The 23,705-nt window shown below is 45.7% G+C and overlaps 1 protein-coding gene across 2 annotated transcripts in view; it reads right to left on the reverse strand.

Annotated features, from left to right (window-relative positions):
• PLS1 (plastin 1) overlaps nucleotides 1-23,705 on the reverse strand; it is a 533,668-nt gene that overhangs the window by 40,596 nt on the left and 469,367 nt on the right. For both annotated transcript variants that reach the window (XM_085633623.1, XM_085633622.1), the window contains exons 11-13: nucleotides 21,571-21,649; nucleotides 10,420-10,534; nucleotides 140-273 (exon numbers count right to left, since the gene is read on the reverse strand). In XM_085633623.1, coding sequence (XP_085489749.1) covers nucleotides 140-273; nucleotides 10,420-10,534; nucleotides 21,571-21,649 — 328 coding nt within the window. The remainder of the gene's footprint in view (nucleotides 1-139; nucleotides 274-10,419; nucleotides 10,535-21,570; nucleotides 21,650-23,705) is intronic.

Consider the following 23,705-nt stretch of genomic DNA (forward strand, 5'->3'; position numbering starts at 1 on the left):
TTTATTTATGTGTTCTGCAAACATACATACTTTGTTACCTCTGTATAGGGCTGATATGGCAAAGAAAAGAAAAATGTGGGAACAATTTTTTTAATTACGGTTGTGTGACGTACGTTTAAAGCATAAAAGCAAATCTTACCTTCTCATTAGTTGCCAAACCAATGCCAAGGTGAGAGTTGGATTGCCTTCGTTTATGTCTTGTCCAGCAATCCCGACTAAGGAAAATTTGGCCTTTGTTTTTCCAAGTTCCACTGCATAATTACAGTTCTCAATCTAAGAAGAAATGAATATGAAACACAATCTTATTAAAACATACTCACACTGAATACCTCTTATCCCAATGATGTTGACACAGACTTATGACACAACACTTTAATGCACGCCTAACAACCCTGTGACCAATTGCAGAGGTACAACATTCACATACAAAGAAATTATATTAGAGACTCTCCAGACATAAATGTTCATGGACTGAGGTATGTTTGTGAGAATTTTCAGAATGAACGTGAAGAATGGCCACATGGACACCGCTGATTTATGACAAGAGAGAATTTTTGAGAATGGCTCTCCATCCTGTTTATAATACCCAAGTCCGTTGGATTACTTTGGCCCCCTCTCGCCAGTGCACTGTAAAGTTGCTGCAGCCAGCGAATAATAGCATGTGCTCGTCACTCATCTGTCCAGTTATTACATGTCATAATAGTATGACACCTTTTATCTATAAGTTGCCTATGAGAGAAATAAAGCCACAAAGAAAAAGAAATGGGTTAAGACAAAAAAAGGGAGGAATCAGAAACAGCAAATATTCACAGGCTGAACAGGCAAAGGAACTAGAAAGAGAAATTACTCAGAAACAAGGAGGAGAGAAAACTGTGGGAGAGAAATAGAGTGCACACAGGAAAAGTAACCAATGTATGAGAGAAAGAGTTAAAGAAACAACAAGAGAGCAAGAGAAAGGCTGAACAAGAAATGCAGCAGGAACGTTAGCCAATTAGAAAAACACAAGTTTCATCTTGATGTAATAATTACATACATAAATGTTGGACTAGGATGCTGTAAATTTATGCCTAATTTACATGGTACTGAAGGCCTCCAAAACCATGGTGATGATTCCAACATATTGACTAAGAAGACTGTAGAAGAAAGGGAATAAGGCTAGTGGTACATTTGGAAACTGCTTGAATTCCAGCAGGATTATGTTCTTCTCCTGGCTGATTAATGCAGACCTAAAAAGAGTATGGAGCAGAGAACTTACCTAATACTGTCCACATGGGAGTTGTTACTCTTCTGAGTAAACTCTTCTAAGTAGCCCTCTATAGTATGAACAAAATATTCGTGAAAATCTTTGCAAGTGTAGTGCTAACTTATGAATCAGGAGTGATACTTATGTTCCAGCTAGATCTTAGTCCATAGTGGCTGCCTAATTAGATAGCAAGCAGTCCACAGGCTGTGTTGTTCTCCTTAAGGTAATGAGGATAGGGACAGAAAATTAGTAGAATGATCTACCTCTTTTTTTTTTTTTTTTTAAACTTTATTGTGCAAAAAGCATAAATACAAACGTGGGCCTACAACCACCAGGGCCGGCCGCTAGCACATGCATGCCAATTACGAAACGTCACAAAGCAGCGACTGATCCCCATAGGCACAACAGGATTACAAAGATATGCTCGACAACACAGAAATTAGGCAAAATACTGACATTTTAATTTTGAAAAAGGAAAACGAACAAAAAGGAAAAACAAAACTCAAGGCGAGAAACAATCTAAACAGTGTCAAGCGCCGGCGGGGGGACCCGCCCCACCAGGTAAAGAATCAGGAGGGCAATAAAGATGACCGGGGGAGGGGGGGAGGCAGCGGGGAGGCCAGAACAATCATCGTAAAGAGTACAGTACTCAAGGAACCCCAGGATCAGGGGGACAGGGAGATATCAGAAGTATCTTCAAAAGGGGGCGTACAAATGTTTCCTCGGTAAGAGTTCCACTGACCCCAAATCCTACCCCACGCCCTAGGCTTGCCCCGCACCAGATATACCGTCTTCTCCCTGAACATACACCAATCCATGTTCTCCTTCCACACTGACACGGTAGGAGGCCGTCGGGAGCCCCAAAGCTGTGCGATATCCCTCTTTGCGATCATGTTCCCAAGTGCCGCCCACCAGGCCTGGGCAACATTGTAATCATTCCGCTCCCATACATTCAACAAACATCGACGAGCCTCAGGCAACAGAGCAATCCCAGTAACACACTCCATTATGGCATGTACATGGCGCCAATAAGCCGCAACCTCGTGACACTCCCAAAGGATATGAAGGAAGGTGGCACTCATACCACAGCCGCGCTTACACAGCCCATCCAAAGAAAAACCCATCGCAACCAAACGAGGACCCGTAACATACACACGGTGAAGAATTTTAAGCTGGACAAGACGGAGACGGGCAGGAATGGCGACCTCTTTCGGGGAAGACACTGCAGACTGCCAGTCCTCGTCGTCCAACTCCAACCCGTCTCCGGTCCAGGCCTCCCGAAGATGCCCCAGGAGGTCCGCCCTACTGTTGATTAACTTCTTGTACATCAAAGAAATCGTACTATCGGGCAGATGACCATCAAGTATACGGTCCTCGAGTGGTGAAGCTACAGGGATCGCGGTACCGGCCTCGAAAACCGACAGCAAAGCGTGGCGGACCTGTGCGTACCTAAAGAACTCTCTCTCACTCAGCTCATACTCACTCTGAAGCGCAGAAAAGGACTTGAGAGAACCTTTCACCCAGAGATCACCCACTCTGCTAATGCCAATCATATCCCTGTTCTCAAAACCTTTCGTCGTCCAGAGGCAACCCAATACGTCAGACGCAAACAGAGGGGTCGCTCGTGTCAGGCGATCATTCCAACGCATGGCCACATTAGCATCCCTCCACGCACGCACCGCAATCTTAGTGGGTCCCGTTAGGTTCCTCCCCGCCGTCCGAGAATAAAGCGCTCTATTGAAGTTGCCACCAGGCAACTGATATCTATCCATCTCGAAAGCCGGATTGGGGCCGGGGGCATACGTAGCATGGTTGACCGCGGACAGCTGGGAGGCCCAATAGTATCTCCTGATGTCCGGGAGTGCGATGCCCCCGTCATACCAGGGGAGAGTCAGTTTTGCGAGAGCGATACGAGCGCGACCGTCCCAAATAAGTCTCCTCTGTAGACCCTCCACCTCCCGGAAGTAGGCCGCCGGAATAATATCAAAGGAGTTCTGGAGTGCGTAAAGAAATCGGGGCAGGGACATCATTTTAAAAAGTGCCGCTCGACCGAGTGGCGACAACGGCAACCTACACCATCGAGCCACGTCCAACTTTAGTCGACGGAGAGGAGGAAGGAGATTATGTTCATGGCGGACGGCCGGGTCCAGCGATACGTAGATCCCCAAGTACTTGAAACCGGATTGCGAAATTTGAATGGGAAACCTATTCGGCAAGGGGGGAAGGTCACCGGAAATAACATACACACAGGATTTGGACCAGTTGATGATCAGCCCCGAGTTTCTCCCGAAAGAAGTGAGGACGTCAAAAAGGACATTAAGTGATTCACGCGGGGAGGTGAGGTACAAAAGAATATCGTCAGCGTACAACGAGACTCGGTCCTCAAAGCTAGGGGCCCACTGAATGCCCTTTATCGACGGTTCCCATCGGAGCCAGGCTGCGAGTGGTTCTAAAGCAAGAGCAAAGAGCATGGGGGACAGCGGACACCCCTGCCTAGTACCCCTCCCGAGAGCGAAGGGCTGGGACACCCTTCCATTGACAACAACCTGAGCCAGCGGATCCGTATATAAAAGTCTGACCCAACTAATAAATCCCGGCCCGAAACCGAACTTCGCCAGAGTGGCCCAAAGATATGACCATTCTATCGTATCAAAGGCCATCCTGGCGTCCAAGGAAGCCAAGATGGCCGGCTTGGAAAGAAACTCCATGCAAACGCCGCAGGTTGAGAGCGGTGTTCCGGTGCGGGATGAAACCAGATTGAATCCTGAAGCACAGGGACCATGCGGTTCACTCTCTCCTTCTTATCGAGCCACGCAATCAGTTTACCCGCCTTATCCCCCACATCATACAGTCTACCTTGCTGTTCCCTGTAAAGTGTCTTGGCAGCGTCAGTAACAAGGGATTTGTATTCAAACTGCTTCAAGCCAAGGGCGTGAAGCCCCTCCTGGGTGACACCCGAGTCTAGTTCAGCCTCCAACTCCAGTATTTCAGCCTCCAACCTCACAACCTCCCCATTCCGTGCTTTCTTGGTCGCCGCTATTACGGAGAGGGCCTGTCCATGGATAACAGTTTTGAAAGCTTCCCACAGGGACACGGAAGACAGGACAGACCCCTCGTTCTCCAGGAAGTAGTGGTCGAGCGACTTAATGAGGCCAGCACGTGTCCTGGGGTTGCGCAGATGCCAAGGGTTAATAGGGGCGACCCGCCCCACGGCTTGCATCCCCGTGTCAAAAAGCAGCCACACAGGGGAGTGGTCTGAAATGCCCCGGGCCAAGTGTCGAACCTCCCCAACATGGGTGGACTGGGCCGCGGGCATGAGGAAGTAATCAAGCCTGGAGAGACTCCCATGAGCCCCGGAGTGGAAGGTGTATTGACATTGCGTCGGATGCATTAACCTCCAGCAATCCACCAGACCGAAGGTGTCCAAGAACCCACCGAGCCATGATCGGGAAACGGGAAGGGCCCTGGGGGGGTGACGATCCAGATCGTCGGATAGCACCGAGTTAAAGTCCCCACCCATGAGGAGAAGACTATCGGGGAGTTCCAACAACAGCCGGCCGACATCCGAAAAAGTAGAGGTCTGGAGGCCTGGGGGCACATATATCGTGACCAAGGAAAGGGTCCTACCCTCCCACCTCCCAATTAGGGCAGCATAACGCCCCCTGTCGTCAAGGATGACCTTATCAATCTCTAGTGGGAGGGAAGACCGGACAAGAATACCTACCCCTCTGGAACCAGTGGTGAACCCAGAGTGTGCAACCAATCGGTAACCCCACCTGTTCATAGCATGACACACATTGCCAACCAAATGCGTCTCCTGCAGGAGTACGACATCAGGAGTCAAACAACGCAAATATTGCAGTACAACACCCCGTTTGATACGATCCCCCAATCCATTGACGTTCCAAGATATCAACCGCAACCCACTACCCCCCATCCCCACAAAAGTAGCAGGAGTCTCCCCACAGAGAGCAAGACACCAGAAGCAAAGAAAGAACCAATATGCCGCCTTGAGAAAGAAAAAAACAAACACAAACCCCCCAACCAAAACCCATTACAACTCCCCCTCCCTGCACCCCTGCAAACAACAAAACCACCCCAAAATGCAGTGTGCCTGTCGCCCTAACAACCCCATTTCTACAAAAAGACCCCGGAGGAGGAGAGAGGCCCGTCTCCACCCGCCACCCAAACAAGAACTACTATAAGACAAAATATACAGAAAAGATTGAACCCCAACTGAGCAATGTCCGATTATCAAGGTCAGGGACCGAAAGATCACTTCTGTGGAGGCTCACCACCTTCGGCCCCGCCAGGGTGCCCCGCCCGATCGCCCCGGCCAGGCAGGGAATCCAACCAGTCACTCACATTGTCCGGTCGTTCAAAAAAGAAGGTCCGTTCCTCATGTTCCACTCGAAGCCTGGTAGGGAAAAGCATAGCATACTTCAGGCCCAGGTCCCGAAGACGTCACTTAACCCCCTGAAAGCCCATCCTCTGTCTCTGCACAAGTTGAGTAAAGTCCGGGAAAAAACTGACAGAGGAGTTTTCAAAGTTCACCGGGCCGTGCACCCTCGAGGCCTGCAAGATCGCATCACGGTCCCTGAAATGAAAGAGTTTGGCAATGATAGGCCTCGGGGGAGCGCCAGGCTTGGGCTTGCCGCCCGGAACACGATGTGCACGCTCCACAGCGAAGAACTTACTGAGTCCAGAAGGGGCGAGATGAGTGAGGATAAGATCCTCAACCAGGAGGTCAACAGAACGGGTCTCGGAATTCTCCGGAACACCAATGACGCGGATGTTGTTGCGTCTTGCCCGGTTCTCAAAATCGTCCAGCCGATGAGACATCAAGTCGTTGGCCGATTTTAGAGCGCCAAGGTCTGTTAAAAGTCCCGACACATCGGCCGTGAGGCTGGAGGTCTTCAAATCCAATGACTTCACCTTCTCATTAGTTTTGGACAGGTCAGCCCTGATTAGAGTGAGGTCGATGGCGACCGTGTCAATTTTACGAGCCAGGGCCTCATACTGCTGGCCGATGGTCTCCTTCATACCGGTGATGGCGCCCATAATGTCCTGCAGGGACAAGTCAGCAGGGGCAGACAGGTCTCCTCCGGCGTCCCCCGGGGAACTGCCGGAAGGCCCGGGGGATCCCTTGGCTTGAGTATAGCGGTCCATAACATTTGTCCGGAACTGTCCCCCACGAAGAGACGTCTTGGTCTTCCGCTTTTCGGGTTCACCCCTGCCCGCCATGGTGGAAGATGCACCCCGGAGGGGCCCACAGGACCGAGTGAAAATGGCCGCCGGCAGGTCGGGCACCAGCCGGCCAAGAAGCTGGCTCGCGGGGTCCGGAGAAAGGCGCGACTTGACCCAGCACGCTGTGATGAGAAGGCAGCGATGTCGACAGAAGGAGGCTGGATTGGTTCCCGGCCGAGCGAAACAGGCCCTCAATCCGACCACGCCAGAAACCGAAAGCGAAACTGAAAGTGGGGACACGGCCACTGAGGAGGTCCCAATGCCGTTGTTGTTCAACTACGCCCCGGCTCCAGCGATCACTGAGTCCCCGGCACGGCCCCTAGGTGGGTCTCAAAAGTTCAAAGTGCCATAATTTCGGTCGCCCAAGTCCGATTCAAATTCTGAAAAGAGTTATGGACTCAGTCGAGGTTCGCCTTAAAAAGTCTGTCCAAGAAATCAGGATATTTTCAGGATAAGTTGCGAGGAGCGGCGAGAGTCCGGGGAGCCCTGTGCTCACGCGACCATCTTGGATGCGCGCTAAGCTCCTCCATGATCTACCTCTTGAACCCAGAGCCATTGGCTATGTACACAAGATTAACTGGTGGGAGCAATATAATGAAAACGGGCACTTCACATGGATATTGTTCATGTCGTGGTAGAAATAGGGACAGATCTACTGGGACCCAATGTAAATGGCAAGAACAAATTTAATCCTAGCCACGCAACTCCGGCTGGAGAAAGTACTAATGCAGCCAGTAAAGCTGCTATATTTATGCACGAGATTCTAAGATCTGGAGGAAGCCAATTAACAAAATCTCGCCCAGTATTCTTAAGAAATGGAGGTCTTTGAATGTGCCAATTGATTAAAATTAAAGGAAAAAAAGATGGAGACGGGCCTTATCGAAAGGCTTGTCTTTAAAGTACAAAATCAAATGGCTGCGTATGAGAGTATTCCAGCACCAATTTTAGCACATATATAAGATACCAAATCTGGTTCTGTGACGATAACCAATTAATAACACTTAAATATTTATGGATTAACTGTAAAACGAAATGCTTTAGAATATTTTTACCTTTGTACTACTCAAAATCTTGAGCATTAATGAATACTTGGAGAAGCCATTATTTTTTCAATTCTTTAAAATACAGTCCTATAACTCTTTAATGTTTAACATTTATTTTGATCTCTTTCTTGAGTAGTTGCATGCAAAATTTCTAGAGATATATGGGTGGCGTTCCTAGCTTAATTCGCTCATCTGGAAACTGTCAAATAATGCATCTGTAAATTTAAAAGAATGGTTAGAAAATCTGTGCCACCCATAATATTCAACTGTTATTAACTGACTATGGCACAAAACATGCTAAACTTTGAATAAATTGAAGAAGTCTCTAGGTGAAGGGGGACTGAGGAATTAATTACAATAGGTTTTACTTTGGAGGTACTCGCTTTTCAGAGTGAGGCTTGAATCAACCTTACCACAAGAGAGCACAGCTACTTAAAGTAAGGAATCAACCTATAGAAACATAAATATGCTGTCTCTTAGGGCCTGGGGACTGGCATTTTCTTTTGAATCATTTTAGTACCACAAACATGCAAGTATCAAGTGAGTATTTAGAGAGGTTTGTCTGGTTCTCTAAATAATCTAGAGAGGGATTAGAAGACACTGCTGCTCTATAACTGAAGTTTTAGTTGTAGATAAAAACTGCCCTCAACACCATCCAGCCCGACCCTGCAACCAACCTCGAACAAGCAGTCCAGAACTTCAACACCCGGATCACCAATGCCACTGACTGATACGACCCCATCAAACAAGCCAGCTGGTACACGCCAGAACTCAGGACTATGAAACGCAGCTGCAAACAACTGGAAAGAAGATGGCATACCTGCAGAGACACCACAGACCGAACCACTTTTAAAGCAGCCCTCAAAAAATTCCACCAGCAACTCAAAGACACGAAAAAGATGCCCTGGCAAACCGCATTGAAGCAAGCGCCGACCACACCAAGGAACTCTTCATCATCGTCGGAGAGTTCTCCTGCCCTATGGCCACCAAGGACATGAGCCCTCCCTCCCAAGAACTCTGAAACACCCTAGCAGACCACTTCCACAACTAGGTATCGACCATCTACAAGAACTTCAAGCCCACTAACCTCCACACCCTCCTTGCTCAAACGGAAGCCGCTCCTGATCAGCCACTCACCACTTGGGACCAGCTCACCACACAACACCACAGACATCATGAACTCTATTCACTCAGGAGCACCCACGAACCCCTGCCCCACCACCTCTTCAACCTCAGAGGCAAGGACATCAGCCACCAACTCACAACCATCCTCAATGCATCCATCAACACAGCAATCTTTCCCTATGCATGGAAACACACAGATGTCAGACAGTTCCTCAAGAAACCCTCTGACCCCAGCAAACCCCAGAACTAACACCCCATCTCACTGTTCCATTTCCCTGCCAAAGTCCTTAAGAAGGCCATCAACTAGCAGTTCACCAAATGGCTGGAGAGAAGCAACCTGCTAGATGCCTCCCAATCCGGTTTCTGCGTCAACCACAGCACCGAGACTGCCCTAATCGCCGCCACAGATGACATCTGCATCCTTTTCGACAGAGGAGAATCGGCAGCCCTGATCCTCCTCTACCTCTCCGCAGTGTTCAACACCATATTCCACCACATGCTCATCATAAGACTGCACCACATCGGGATCCGGGAAGATGCCCTCAGATGGATACCATCATTCTTCATGGACGAATTCTGAGAATCCTCCTACCTCCATTCACCACAGAACCCAAGAGCACCATCTGCGGCGTCCCTCAAGGTTCGTCCCACAGCCCCACCCTCTTCAACACCTATATGACACCTCTAGCAGACTTCGTCAGAAGCCATGCCTTCAACTTTGTACCCTACGCCGACGATGCCCAGCTCAACCCCTCACTCTCAGCAGACCCCACCACTATGAAGACCAACTTCCACAACTGCATGAAGAACGTTGCAGACTGGATGAAGACCAACTGTATAAAGCTCAACACTGACAAGACCGAAGTGCCGATTTTTGGCAACAACGCCTCCCTTTGGAATGACACCTGGTGGCTCACTAAACTCGGACCACTCCCACACCGACAGATCACGCCTGCAACCTCAGTATCATCCTGGACAGCAAGCACACTGCGAAGCAACAAATCAACACATTCTCCTCTGCCTGATTCTACACCCTTCACATGCTCTGAAGAATCTTCAAATTGCTCCCCATCAGTATGATGAAAAACCATCACTCTAGCCCTATACACCAGTCGGCTGCACTACAGCAATGCAATATATGAAGGAAACACCACGGAATTCATGAAGAGACTACTGACGATACAGAACTCAGCGGCCAGACTCATCCTCAACCTGCTCAAATGGACCCCCATCACCCCACACCTTAGGAACCTCCACTGACTCCCCGTCCAGAAAAGATGCCAATTCAAGATATTGACACATGCCTACAAAGCCCTCCACAACCTAGGGCCAGCATACATCAACCCCCACCTGAACTTCCACCAACCATCCAGAGACCTTCCATCCGCCACCCTCGCACAGACTGCACACATCTGCCAAAGCCACAGCGGAGGCCGTACCTTCTCCTACCTTGCCACCAAGTCCTGGACCGACCCCCCCAGCTCCGGATATCACCCTCACTGAAGGATTTCAGGAAGAGACTCAAGACCTAGCTTTTTGACTGAGCCCTGGTACTTAGCTCCTGGATACCCTCACGGGTGATTAGTCACGCCATACAAATACCAATTGATTCACTGATTAAAAAAATAACAAGGAAGAGCTTATGTTTAATGGACTTTTAGATCTGCCGCCCCATAATGCCCAAAAGAACAGAACTCTGATTGGCTGCCAAAGTGTACCACACAATAAATTCTGGCAGCATGAAACGTTTATAAAGCTGACCTTCTTCATGTTGCCTCCAAGGGCAGGGTATGGAGGTTTGTTGACGCAGTTCCAGTCTACTTGCACGCGGATCATCTCGTACAACTGGAAAATCACTATGGCGTTATTGAGATCACTAGACAGCGGGAGGTAAGTAAAATAGTTATTGCACTTCTTCAACTAAAGTGTAATAGACAAAAGAGTAACTAAAACAATGACAATACATATTAGCTCATTAAAATTAATTTTCATAAAAGCACAGATAAATGCACTGGTTGCAAACTGCCTAAATCTCGGCAAGGCAAAGCACTAACATTAAATTAAAGGGTAACATTTTTTTTCTGTAGAGGCTAACACTTCTATTCACTACAGTAAAGGGTCCTGTGGCTATCGCCTGCACGTGACAGCAGGAAAGTTATCTTTTCAAAAATGTCTAAAGACACATCTAAATCAGAAGTCATATTTTACTAACTAGCAGCACAGGCTTGTTTTATTCTTTGAAAAAACGCACTCTTGAAACCCCGGCATTGTGTCACAGTCCGTCCTTCATTTCATTGATGAAATGTTCATGATAACAAATGCAACCACATGATCTCAAACCTCAAGACAGCATATTACTAGTCGCGCTCAAAACATGAGCCCCAGGTCTTGAACTTTATATATTAATTAAATCTTTCCTTTCACTTTAAGGGTGCTTTGATGAGGAGCTGTACACAGTAACAGGGCCCGAGTGTGGCTGTGAATAACAGAAATGCATTACTGGTGAGGTGTGGGTAAAAAGCCTGGGTGCATGTAAGATGTAAACATTTTAAGACTGAAAGAGTTAATCTTTCAGTGAGAGCTCACCTCAGCCTGCGATAGTTCAGGGGAGGGTGAAATACCAGAGCATAGTCAAGAAGTATAGGAGACTGAGGAGGATTTGGGAGGATGAAGACAGTATAGCAAGAGGTGAGCAGAGGTAAGTGGGAATGAGCGTAAAGAGAAATGTAAACAGAAAGTAATTTTTTTAAACAAAAAGAACTGGGTAGTCATCCAAGGTACAGGGGTCAAAGAAGCAAAAGATAGGTGATCGACAGAAGTGTTCTGGATAGATTGAGACCACCAAGCGTAAAAATGTAGATAGTTCAGCAAACGACGAGCAATTGTCACATCTGGAGAAAGTGAGGGTTTATTTAGGTGTTATGGGGTACAAAAGCTAATAATGGAGAATACGCCATAGGTGCTACAAAGTGAAAATGATAAGGGGCGCAGATGGTAGAAATTAAGCAGAAATATTAATGGAATAGTAAAAGATAAAACCTAAGGGGCATATCAATAATAAAAAATTATCGCCGCTTTTGCGGCCGTTTTCGGCCGAAAAGCGGCGATAATTTTATCGCCTAAGCAGCAAGGTCACGCTAACGTGTGAAACCTTGCTTTAGCGTCGGGATTCCTAACGCCCAGCTTTGCATCTCTAATGAGATGCAAAGTGGGCGTTCCTGACCTGGCATGACAGGAGAAATGTCGCTAAGCGACATTTCTCATATCAGCAAGCCTAACGCTATGAAGCATAGCGTCAGGAAAAGTAGCGATAACCCCTGTTATCGCTACTTTCCTTACGCCTGCTTCAGGACTGACTTAGCCATGATATCCTATGGAAGGTGGATATCATGGCTAAGTTTGTGAGTCCCTATCAACTAGCTAACGTGAGATTATCGCTGGAAACCCAGCGATAATCTCATGTTAGCCAGTTAGCGCTAGGATTTTTATCGCTGATGAGATAAGCGTTGCTAATAGCACGCTATCTCAGCGATAAAAATCGGCGCTAGCCGGTGATAATTATCCGAGCGCTAAGTGCGCTCAGCTATAATTATCGCCGGTTGTTGTTGATATGCCCCCTAGTTCGAGACGAAGCACCTGCTGGAGTAAAGTAAGAGGAAAGAAAAGGCGAAGAATAAGTGGGTACAGAGGTGGGGAGCAGGGAAAAACTATTCAAGGGAGCAGGGAAGCGGTGTTCAACAGGGAAAGGAAGAGGTGTTCAGGAAGCAGGAGAGTGGAGTTCATGGAAACAGTGTTCAAAGGAACAGTGGAGTAGTGGTCAATGGAGCAGGGTTCAAGTGGGCATTGAAGAAATACTCAAGGAAGCGGAAAAGCAGTGCTCATGGGCACAACGGGGCAGTGTTAAGGAAGCAGAGGAGCAGTGTTCATGGAAGCAGTGATCAGGGGAACAAGGAAGTAGTGCTCAAGTGAGCAAGGAAGCAATATTCAAGGAAGATGGGGAGTAGGGTCAATGAAGCAGGGAAGCAGTGCTCAATGAAGCAGGGACGCAGTGTTTATGGAAGCAGGAGGGCAGTGTTTATGGAAGCAGGTGGGCAGTGTTTATGGAAGCAGGTGGGCAGTGTTTATGGAAGCAGGGGGGCAGCGTTCTTGGAAGCAGTGATCAAGGGAACAGGGAAGTAGTTGTCAAGGGAGTAAGGAAGCAGTTTTCAATAAAGCAGGGAAGCTGTTTCAACGGAGCACGCAACTGTGTTCAATTGAGATGGGGACCAGGGTTCAAGGGAGGAAGAATGCAGTGTTCAAGGAAGCAGGGTGACAGTGTTCAGGGAAGCATTGTTCACTGATTGCAGGAAAGCTGTGTTCAAAGGAGAAAGGAGGCCTGTGCTACTTCGGAAGAGCTTTCAAGCAGCCTGGACTTTTTTTTTTGTTCGTTTGACTCTCAGTAAATCAGTGCTCGGGGACATATCTCAGCCCCAAGCACTGATTCATATGGGAGAGGTATCATTGGAAAGGAGAATCTCCCTTTTCCAATGGTACGTCTGACCAGTAGATCCAGCTTGGGGAACACCACAGGAGAGTGATCCCCAAGCAGGGATCCACCCACTATTCAGCAGGGATGGGGGCAGCCTCTTAGGCAAGGACTCGTTTGACAATAGCAGTCTTCCTGCCCCCCTGGAGGGCAGATGGGGCAATTACCCCTGATCTGTCGGGGGGGGGGGGGAAACCCACTAGACACCAGGGATTTTATTATATATATAAAAATATAGGGATAGGGGCTGTACACAAGGGCATGGCCATGTCCCCAACCCAATATACATGCAACACTCCTTCTGTCCCCCCATGGGAGGCAGATGGGACCATTGACCCCAATCTACCCGTGGGTGGGGCAGAAAGCCCACTACACCAGGGGTGTTTTTTTAAATATATATCAATATAGTGGGTGGGGCTGCAGAACAGGACATGGCCATGCCCCACACCAATATACATGGAACAGTCTTTCTGCCCTGCCAGAAGAGAGCCCACTAGACACCAGGATATATTTTTTGCAATATAAACATAGGTTTGGAGGCTGCCCACCATGGACATGGCCATACCTCACTCCAGAAAGCGCACAGGTAGTCTTTCTGCACACCCTGGGTAGCAGATGGGGGTGATTACCCCAAATTTGCCTCCCCCACAGGGGCAGAAAGTGCATTCAAAACCAGAGGGAAAAAAATAGGAATAGGAGCTGCCCACCATAGGCATGGTGATGCCATGCACCACACAAAAGGGCTCAAAAGTCTTTCTTCCACCCGTAGGAAGTGGATGAAGGCAATTACCCCATTTTGCTTCCCCCGGGGGGAAGAAAGCCCAAAAGACACGAGGGAGTGCATTTATGCAGCATTGTTTTGGGAAGAGGGGGTGCCCTTGGGCATGCGCATGTGCTCTCCCCACCCCAGGGCCCAATAGTGGTTAGGGGTATTCACCCCAATCTGCCCTCCTCAGGGGTTAAAGAAAGCACAGCAAACAAAAGGGATTTCCAAATGGCATCCAAACAAACAAAAGGAGGCGGCGGCGGCGGCTTACCCTGGCATTGAGTCATACCCCCGCCCCATAAGGAGTAATATCGTCTCCCCCTCCTTACCAAGGCAGGTAGGAATTTTGTCCCAATTGGGGAGGTAGCCCCATATCAGCCCCCTGGGATGTAGAAAGCCCACTAGACACCAGGCATTTTGCATTTGGGGCAAAAGAAAGGGCACTTGTATTGCACTCTGGCATTAGCCACACCTGCACCTCAAAGGGGACAAACCAGTATTTTGGCCTACATGGAGGGCAGAGAAGGAGTTTGCCCCTAATTTTTTCCCGGGAACAGAAAGCCCAGTGGATGACAGAACAATTTTTTTAAATAAATAATGGAGTGGGTCTGGCCCATCATGACATCACCCCTAAATTCTTAACAGTCTTTCTGCTCTCCTCAGGGCTATAACATCCCATCCCACAGGCCCAAGAGAAGATATTTGATTATTTTGGGTGTTGTTTTTCCACATAGGGCAGGCGGGTAGAGCTAAATTCCAATATATTTTCACTTGCCCTGGTAAATGGCTGCACTTTTTGAGCTTGGGTAGGCCACTAACTGGAGAAAACTACCAGACCAGACATTACGGAAAACTAGACATTGAGGGGAGTCCAGGGTGGTATGCCTTTCGTGGATCTCAGGAAGTTTTCTTACCCACAATGCTGTGCATACCTCAAACTCTGCCCCAAATCACTGATTTTCCCAGCATTTCTGTGATGTAAACTCCCGGAATACACAGGAATCCACACAATTCCTACTGCCCAGCATTCCCCCACTTGTTCTGATAAAAAAAACACTAGTGTCCACAACAGGAAAAGCCCCAAAATGTAATGTGGAAACATAATTTTCCTGTTAAAAACGAACCTGATTTGGCAAGAAGGGTAGCTGCATTAACAGGGACCTGGTTCGGCTGTCATCTAGGGAAACCTACCAAACCCACAAACTCCAGAAAAGTAGACTTCCAGGAAAGTCCAGAGTGATGTGATTCACAGGGATCCCATGAGGTTTTCTTACCCACAATGCCCTGCAAACCTGACTCTTTGCCTAAAATCATATATTTTCCTTGCATTTCTGTGATGTAAACTTCCGGAATACACAGAGATCCACACAAGTCCTACTGCTCAGCATACCCCCACTTGTTCTGATAAAAAAACACTAGTGTCCACAACAGGAAGAGCCCCAAAATGTAATATAGAAACATCATTTTCCTTTCAAAAACTAACCAAATTTGGCAATAAGGGTAGCTGCTTTAACTGGGACCTGGCCCGGCCGCCCCCGAGGGAAACCTACCAAACCTATACACTTCTGAAAAGTAGACTTCTGAGAGAGTCCTGAGTGATGTGCTTCGCAGGGATCCCATGAAGTTTTCTTACCCACAATGCCCTGCAAACCTGAAACTTTGCCTAAAATCAATCATTTTCCTTGCAATTCTGTGATGGAAACATACGGAATCAGGAGGAATCCAAAAATTCCTACCACCCAGTGCTACCTCACTTTTGTCGGTAAAAACGCTGCACCACTTGTGTGGCAGGGCCTAGTAACCGTGACAGGAATGGATCAAACCAACACCAGTGAGAGTCCCCTTGCAAGGGCTCCCATTGATCTTGGTTTAATCTGTTCTGTCGCAAGCACTAAGCTCAGCCACAGAAGTGGTGCCGCTTTTTTATCGGCACAAGTTGGGCAACAATTTTGTGGATTTCTGTGGATTCCGAAGTTTTCATCACAAAAATATAAGGAAAATGCATGATTTCAGTCAAACTATAAGGTTTGCAGGGCGTTGTGGGTAAGAAAACCTCATGGGATCCATGCGAGGCACACCACCTTGGAATCCCCTGGTTGTCTAGTTTTCAAAAACATAGGTTTGCATGGGTGGCGCCACAAAATAGCCCTAAATACAGCGGCTACCCCCATTCATATCTGGGGACATGTTGCAACTAAGGGTAGTAGGAAATGTGTGGCTCCCTGCAGATTCCAGAACTTTCCTTTACAGATATGTGAGGAAAATGTGTATTTTAATCAAAGTTTGAGGTTTGCAAAGGATTCTGGGTAACACAACCTGGTGAGAGCACACAAGTCACCCCACAGTGGATTTCTCCCAGGTGTCTAGTTTTCAAAAAATGTGCAAGTTTGCTAGGTTATTCTAGGTGCCAACTGAGCTAGGGCCAAAAATCCACGGCTACCCACTTTGAAAAAAAAAGGACAGTTTTGAGTGGAAAAATGTAATGTATTCATTTTGCATCTTAGGACGTTTCCTGTCGCGGGCACAAGCCTACCCACACAAGTGAGGTACCATTTTTATCAGGAGACAAGGGAGAATGCTGGGAAGGGGGGAGGAAGTTTGTGGCTCCCTGCAGATTCCAGAACTTTCCATCACATAAATGTGAGGAAGATGTGTTTTTTAGTCAAAGTTTGAGGTTTGTAAGGAATTCAGAGTATATAAACCCGGTGAGAGCCATGCACAGTCACCCCACTCTGGATTACCCCAGGTGTCTGTTTTTCAAAAATGTGCTAGTTTTCTAGGTTTCCTAGGTTTCCTAGTTGCCAGCTGAGGTAGGGACCAAAATCCACAGCTTCCCACTTTGCAAAAAAAAAAAAGTCAGTTTTGAGTGGAAAAATGTGATGTAATCATGTTGCGTTTTGGACCTTTTCCTGTCGTGGGTACTAGGCCCATCCACACAAGTGAGGTACCATTTTTATCAAAATAATGTGGGAGCACAGAATAGTACAACATTTGTTAATACAAATTGGATTTCACTGCATTTGTGCCTTCCAAATGTAAGCCAGTGTGCAAGAAAGATGACATTTTGAAAAATACCCTCTAAATCATAGGCTAGTATGGGTACCCACAAATTCAGAGATGTACAAATAACCACTGCTCCTAAACACCACATCTTGTGCCCATTTCAGAAATACATAGGTTTTCTTGATACCCCTTTTTCACTACGCATTTCACCATATACATTGATCTATACTCTGTACACAAATAAAAACCATTGTACGATGCAGCTCAGTTGTTGGATCTGGGTTCCTGGAGAGCCTACAAACCCTATATATTCCCCACAACCATAAGGATCTAGCAGATGTAATGGAATATTACTTTTGGACATTGTGACAAAATGTTACAGATGAAAATGTTGTCCCAAATCGCCGTGTTTTTTCCTACTCATTTTCAATTTTCTTTATTTCAATAGTTAGTTTATTTGGGAAACCTTGAAGGATCTACACATATGACCCCTTCCTGAATTCAGAGGTTTGTCTACTTTTCAGAAATCTATAGCCTTCCTGGATCACCCATGAGTTTTTACACTGGCTTCCACCACAAACTGAAAGTAGGTTGAGAGCACACAAAATATGAACAATGAGCTACCTCTTTGAAAAATGCCAAGACCGTGGTTAAAAAATAGATGTTTTGTTCAGCTCTGTATGTTCCTGAAAACTGGTAAGATGGTGAGTTTAGCACGGCGAACCGTTTGTTGATGCCATTTTTAGGAAAAGAAACAAGACAGTTTTATCTGTAGCACTTTTTCCTATTTTTCCCCCAAAACTCTAAATGTAGCTATATTCTGCCTATTTTCTCTGTCCCCTGCATGGGAATCCATAAACCCTGAGTACCTTTAGAGTTATCAGGATGTTGGAAAAAAGGACGCATGCTTGGCGGGGATACCTTATGTGGAAAAACAATTATGTAGCCCCAATGGTGAACTACCCCAAATAGCCAAAAAGGGTCCAGGCAGTGGGGGTGCAGGGGAGGGAGGGGGGGCACATGGGAGGGAGGACACAGCATTGGAGGGGTTGATGAGTGATTCCAAGGTAGGAATTGCCATACAAAATATTTGTGAATTCCCACAAATACACAACTTACTTTCAATTCTATCTTGTTAGGGAATCCAATAAACCGAACAGAGAAGTTCAAACAACCAAATTAAAGAAGAAAAATGTTTGTTACATTTATTTTTTTGCTTATATGTGGCTAATTGGTCTTCTCTCTCAGAAAAAACAAGGGAGGAGACTTAACAGCCAGCTGTCTGTGAATTGTGGCTACATTAGTGGCGACTGAAGGAGGGCTGCAGAAAAACGGATCTGTGTTTTTTCAACCTATCTTTCAGGTAAGCGACTGTTCCTGTGGTGAGCCAGGACCCACAGCACGTTGGAAGGTGACAGCACAGAATGCTCCCTTTAAGGGCCTTTATCAATAGCAATAGCCCTCAAAGGGAGCATTCTGATGGCCAGCTCCCAACATTTCATCCAAGACCAAGGTGCTAATACAAATTAGGCACAACTACAAACTGGATTGCACCCAGGATGAATGATTATTGATAACTATAACAAATGTACTAAAACTATCAATAAAAAAGTTTAAAATGTGTTAATCATATTTTTGTTTTGTTTGGGCAACCAGCCCGTTTGGAGTCAATGATTGGGCAATACATTTTGCACATTAGGTCACTATTGAGCTGGCCACAATGTTAGGTTTTAATGTTGTTTAGTATGAGTGAAGTTGAGTGAATGAGGTCTGACAGATCACAATATGAATGAGAGTTTTTAGAATGTGTGGCGGGATGGGTGTCCTGTAATGGAATTATTTTGCATATATAATGCTTTCAAAATTGGTGTATCAATGAATTGAGTTTGAAACTAATATGCTTTCAATATGAATTATGCGTTCTGTATTATTTTTTGTGTGAAATATATGAAGGAAATAATTATACATAAAGATTGTTTCCTACAATAAATGACTTTTTGAGAATTTGGCATTTCTTTTGTTTACAATTTCTCCTTTCCCCGGGTTTGCCTTCTCCCTAATCCTTTCCAGGGGCCCTCTGTTGTCTAGTAGGCTACTACAAATTAGAACACTGGGATGTTGGGAGCTCCACTAAAGACAATGGTGCAGCAGTGGGCTCTAAAGACTGGCATAGGTCCATTGCTATCAATTTTTCGATGTCCTGATCCACACCCTCTGGTTCTCCCTCTCCACTCTTCTCCGGCGACATGGATTCATCAAGGGAATGAGAGAGGCAGATGCTGTGGGTGAGGACACACACGTAGCAACCACCCCTTTGCCTCCTCCTGTAACTCTCAGTGTCACTGAAGTGTTGGAATGAGGGGGAAAGGAAACCATTTTCTCACCTCCTGTTTCTCTTAGCTCGACCAAACATAGAAAATCTGTGTTTAGAGCCCCAGGAGAATCAGGGACAGACAGCTGGCCACTGTCACAGCTCCTGTTGTGGGTGTACATGCTAGCAACTGTTAGGCGAACACACACAGAAAAAGTTGTCAAAAGAACTGAAGTTTCAGAAGCACGAGGAGTTGTAAACCTGCTATGTCTCACAAAAGGCTGCTTTTTCAATTAGGACATTCCGCCCTCATTGGTTGGTATGTTCTAATAGCCTTATAGCCCACCCTAGCAGGCTGATCGGTCCATTTAAGGCCGGCTCATCAGCGACGCTGCAGCAGACCTTTGATTGCTGGTATAACCCTCTAGTGTGGGCTGTTAGGCTTTAATCATAACAATCAACAATGTGATGTTCCACCTGAAGTGTTTACTAGATACTCCTAAACAGACAAATCACATTAATAATGACATTTGTACAAGTTTAAAAGGTAGATGCTAATGAGCACTAATTATTTCAAAATTGGGAAGTCTATATTATAGCCCCAAATTACACAGATGATAGTGGTGGTGTTTACGCTTGTTTGCCTATACATTATTAGAATAAAAAACCGTTAAAAAAAAGTGGTTCGGTCACCATGAATTATGAAACATATGCTAAATAACCCAACTTTTACATCTAAAATGGCTTTTCTGGTCTTACTCATTTCCTTTTTACCTGTGCATCCCAATATTCAGTCTTTCCATCTTTGAACCAGCCTAAGATTCGCTAGTCCTTTGCTTTTTCTGTTCGAGCTAACCCTACGATATCCCCTAAATACATTTTACTCATCTTTAGTTCCAGCAGGGCGCACCCTCCTTCTTTACTTTTATTCCTACCATCTCACTGTTTTTTGGGCATCTTTCCTAATTCTTTCATGCATACTTGGGTGCCTCCTTCTCACAAGAATCCTTTCTAAGCTCTGTCCCACCCAATTGCTTTCCACCCTACGTTTATACTGCCTTTTAAAAACCTTATTAACTCATTGATGTTTCAGTCATTTTAATTAGATTTTCATTGCTTACTATCACCTATGCAGTAACATTTTCAATTCTCCAGCTCTGGGGCAATTGCTCTTATGTCTGCAACAAATCACCTCACCTACACTGGTCACCCAGGATACTAGACTGATCTTGGTTGTCCTGCAGTTTCTGTAGAGTTCATCATCATTCACCTCTTGAGACTCTTTTGTCTCACTACCTGGTGGAGGTCTGTTTTTGTTTATTTATTTGGAGCAGAGAGTAACATTTTATCAAAAATTATCAACGTTGCAACCTGTATTATTTCATACTTAAGACCACAAAGGGATTGGGTGGAGTTAGCGAAACTAATGTGGTTGTGGAAATTGAGAGCAGGAACCGGAAGGACACGCAGGCATCTTAATATGTGCACAAGCACATACCATAGACCAGGGAGCACATTTCTTGCTTTAGTCATATATACAAAAAGTGACACGGTCCTACTGTTGGTGTCTCAGCAGGAAAAGCTGACGTCCATCGCCTTCGAGGTCCAAGAGATGTGTTCTATGGATGTTTCACATGCAGTGTTGGGGAAGCCAGGACTCTCAGGGAAAGAGTGTTCCCAGAAGGTAGAAGGGCTAGAATCGGGGTGGTTCGGGTGCAGCTAGGTATTGCCAATTAGCTGATATTAAGTCGTGAAAGGGAGTATGTCTGGCTAGGCTATTGGACAGGTACCTGTGGAAGTCATAATAATGGCTTTGAAGACTAGTGTGAGAAATTGTAGAGGAGTTTTGGTCCTTGGATCATTTGAGAAGACCCCACCCTGGTGATGACGAGGAGGAGCAGAATTATTGGTGGAAGGAAGGTGCCGCGTGCATCGGCCACACCCAGCAGTGCCTCTCGTTCTCACTCAAAGCTCCCCCCACCTCCGCCTACAGAAACCTTTGCCTGTTTGGACATGTCTGGACATTATTGGATGGTGTCGAGAGTATGGCTACATAGGTGCACCAGTGCATGTAAAAGGTTGGGTACTGGTTTCTATCTTTCAGGAAGTTGCTGTTTTACTTGTGTGTGGGAGCGTTAGGTCAAAAGAGGCTATATTTACTTTGCTGTGTGTGTTTGTCGATCTGACGTTAGTGGGGACTTGTGTTTGTTTTAACCTATGCTGTTAAGACAATGCCCAAAAAGATTACTGAAAAATAACTTGATGTCACATCCGGGTAATTAATATAAGACAGAGCTTAATATTTACCTGTACAAATGGTTCACATATGGACTTACTCCCAGGGAATTCATCCAGTTCCGGAAAGTCCTTTCCTCTTTGCTTTCTCCTGTATTGACAAGATTTCGGTCATATTAATGTTTTATGATCATGAGGACACTGTATAATTTAGACTTTTTCCTACCGCGAACAATAATAAACATCATTTTGCGCAGTGAACTTTAACTTTTGTGCAGAATATTCAAGGCTCTGATAATATGCCTACAAATATGTGTAAATGTAAGCAAAGTTATTTCATGGAACACTATCCATACAGGCAGTCAAGCAATAGTATGTCAAATGTCAACGTTCAAGAAAGATGTCAATTTTAAATGTGAGCATGTAAAATGGTGGTGTTCCTGACCGGGCCTAATGCAACCACATATTTTCTTTCTTCTTTGGATTTCATTGCTAGAAAATTTAATGTTTTGATAGACTGCACAAGTTTCCCATGACAAAGTTCTCACTGTGCAGAAATTCATCGTTCATATTGAAAGTGCTGCAATATGATTTGATATAAATAACATGAATTTAAGATTAAGAGAATGCAGGATTTTGAAACCTCCTAAAATTAAAAAAATATATATTTTATAAAGAATGGAAAGCATAAGAATATGGGTATTTGGTTAAGATTGAAAGCAATATTGGTGCACAATTTGTGAATAACCAATTAGACGACCCACGGTCTGATGGCAGCGTGGTTGAGAACACCATTCAGCATCTAGGTATGCGTTGTGCATGAGATTTGAGGGTCTTTGACCGTCCAGCCCATCTACTGCTATGCCAAGAGAAATAAGGTAAATATGTATTCTTCTCACAAAAAACAATCCAAATATAGGGAACCACTTCTTTATTGATGTTCAGGCCTACAACAAAATGTACAATAAATGGGAATTACTGTATTCCACCTCTGGTTACATTATAGTGTCCACAGTACCGTACTGTTCCAATGAAGGTGAATAAACACAAAAATGGCAGCGAACTATCACTAGCACAGCAGTTGATGGACATTTTTGGTTTGTGAATAATCTTAAAAACACACAAGGAATTATATAGCCAGCAATTGCTTTTGGCTCCACGACCTCTAGACCACAATCTCATCTTATTGCTACACTGACCTTTCAATAACTCTCCTGCATTTTCAATAATTATGGTTTCTGTTACCCTTGATTTTTCTTTTAATAACATAAGAGGATAGATAGTGGGTTGCTGACATGAAAACCAAGGCCCAGATTTACTAAGGGCTTGCGTTGCATTTGCGTCACACACGGTAATGCTAGTCAACACAAACCGTTAAGTCAGAATTACTTACCCACGCAAAGCAACCTTGCTTGACTCTGCATGGCTTAGTAAATCTAGAGTAACACAAGACAGCACAAGTCGATGCCTTGCGTTACTCTGCGTTGGGGAGGAGTTCCATGGGTGAAGTGTGGGCGTTTCCACGCATTCACCTATGGATTTTGGCGCATTCTCAGATTTACTAAGAATAGTAAAAGTGAATCTAGAAATGCATCAAATGGTACTCCTTCCCAACAGAGGCGTAACGAGGAGAAATATGTTTATTTTCCTCGTTATTTCTTCTTTCTACGAGTGCTGCATTCTGTAGCACACATAGAAAGACGAAAAGGCGTCTGAGGATTGTTTGTGTGCAGGAAGCTGCCCCTTCCTGCACAAAAACCATCCTGTCTGTAATGCAGGAACACTTGCACCACAGTGCAGGGTTCCCTGCATTTATGCTAGACAGCCCTCAGTGCACCAGCAAAGGGAGAGAGCAGGACTGTGTCATATCTTTGTAGATATGGCGCCTTCCTGCTCGCTCCCTGTCATGCACTGCAGCAAGTTGTCTTGCTGCATTACATTGCGTGACATTTTAGTAAATCTGGACCCAAGTTTGTTGGTTCCTATTGCAATGCCAGATACTTCAGGAGAAATAGTATCACTCATTTCCACAAAGGTATCTGTTACAGGTTTTTAGTGGAAGACCAAAGACTATCACGTCGCTAAAGTGAAAGTGCCAGCATATAATCCCCTTCATCACTAATGAACAGTTCATGGCTGACTAAATACACTCCTTCCAGTCTAATTTAACTTTCTTGGAGTTTCCAGAATTTGGGCAATCACAGGGC

Source organism: Triturus cristatus, chromosome 11, assembly GCF_964204655.1.
Source record: "Triturus cristatus chromosome 11, aTriCri1.1, whole genome shotgun sequence".
In the NCBI taxonomy this organism is placed as follows: domain Eukaryota; kingdom Metazoa; phylum Chordata; class Amphibia; order Caudata; family Salamandridae; genus Triturus; species Triturus cristatus.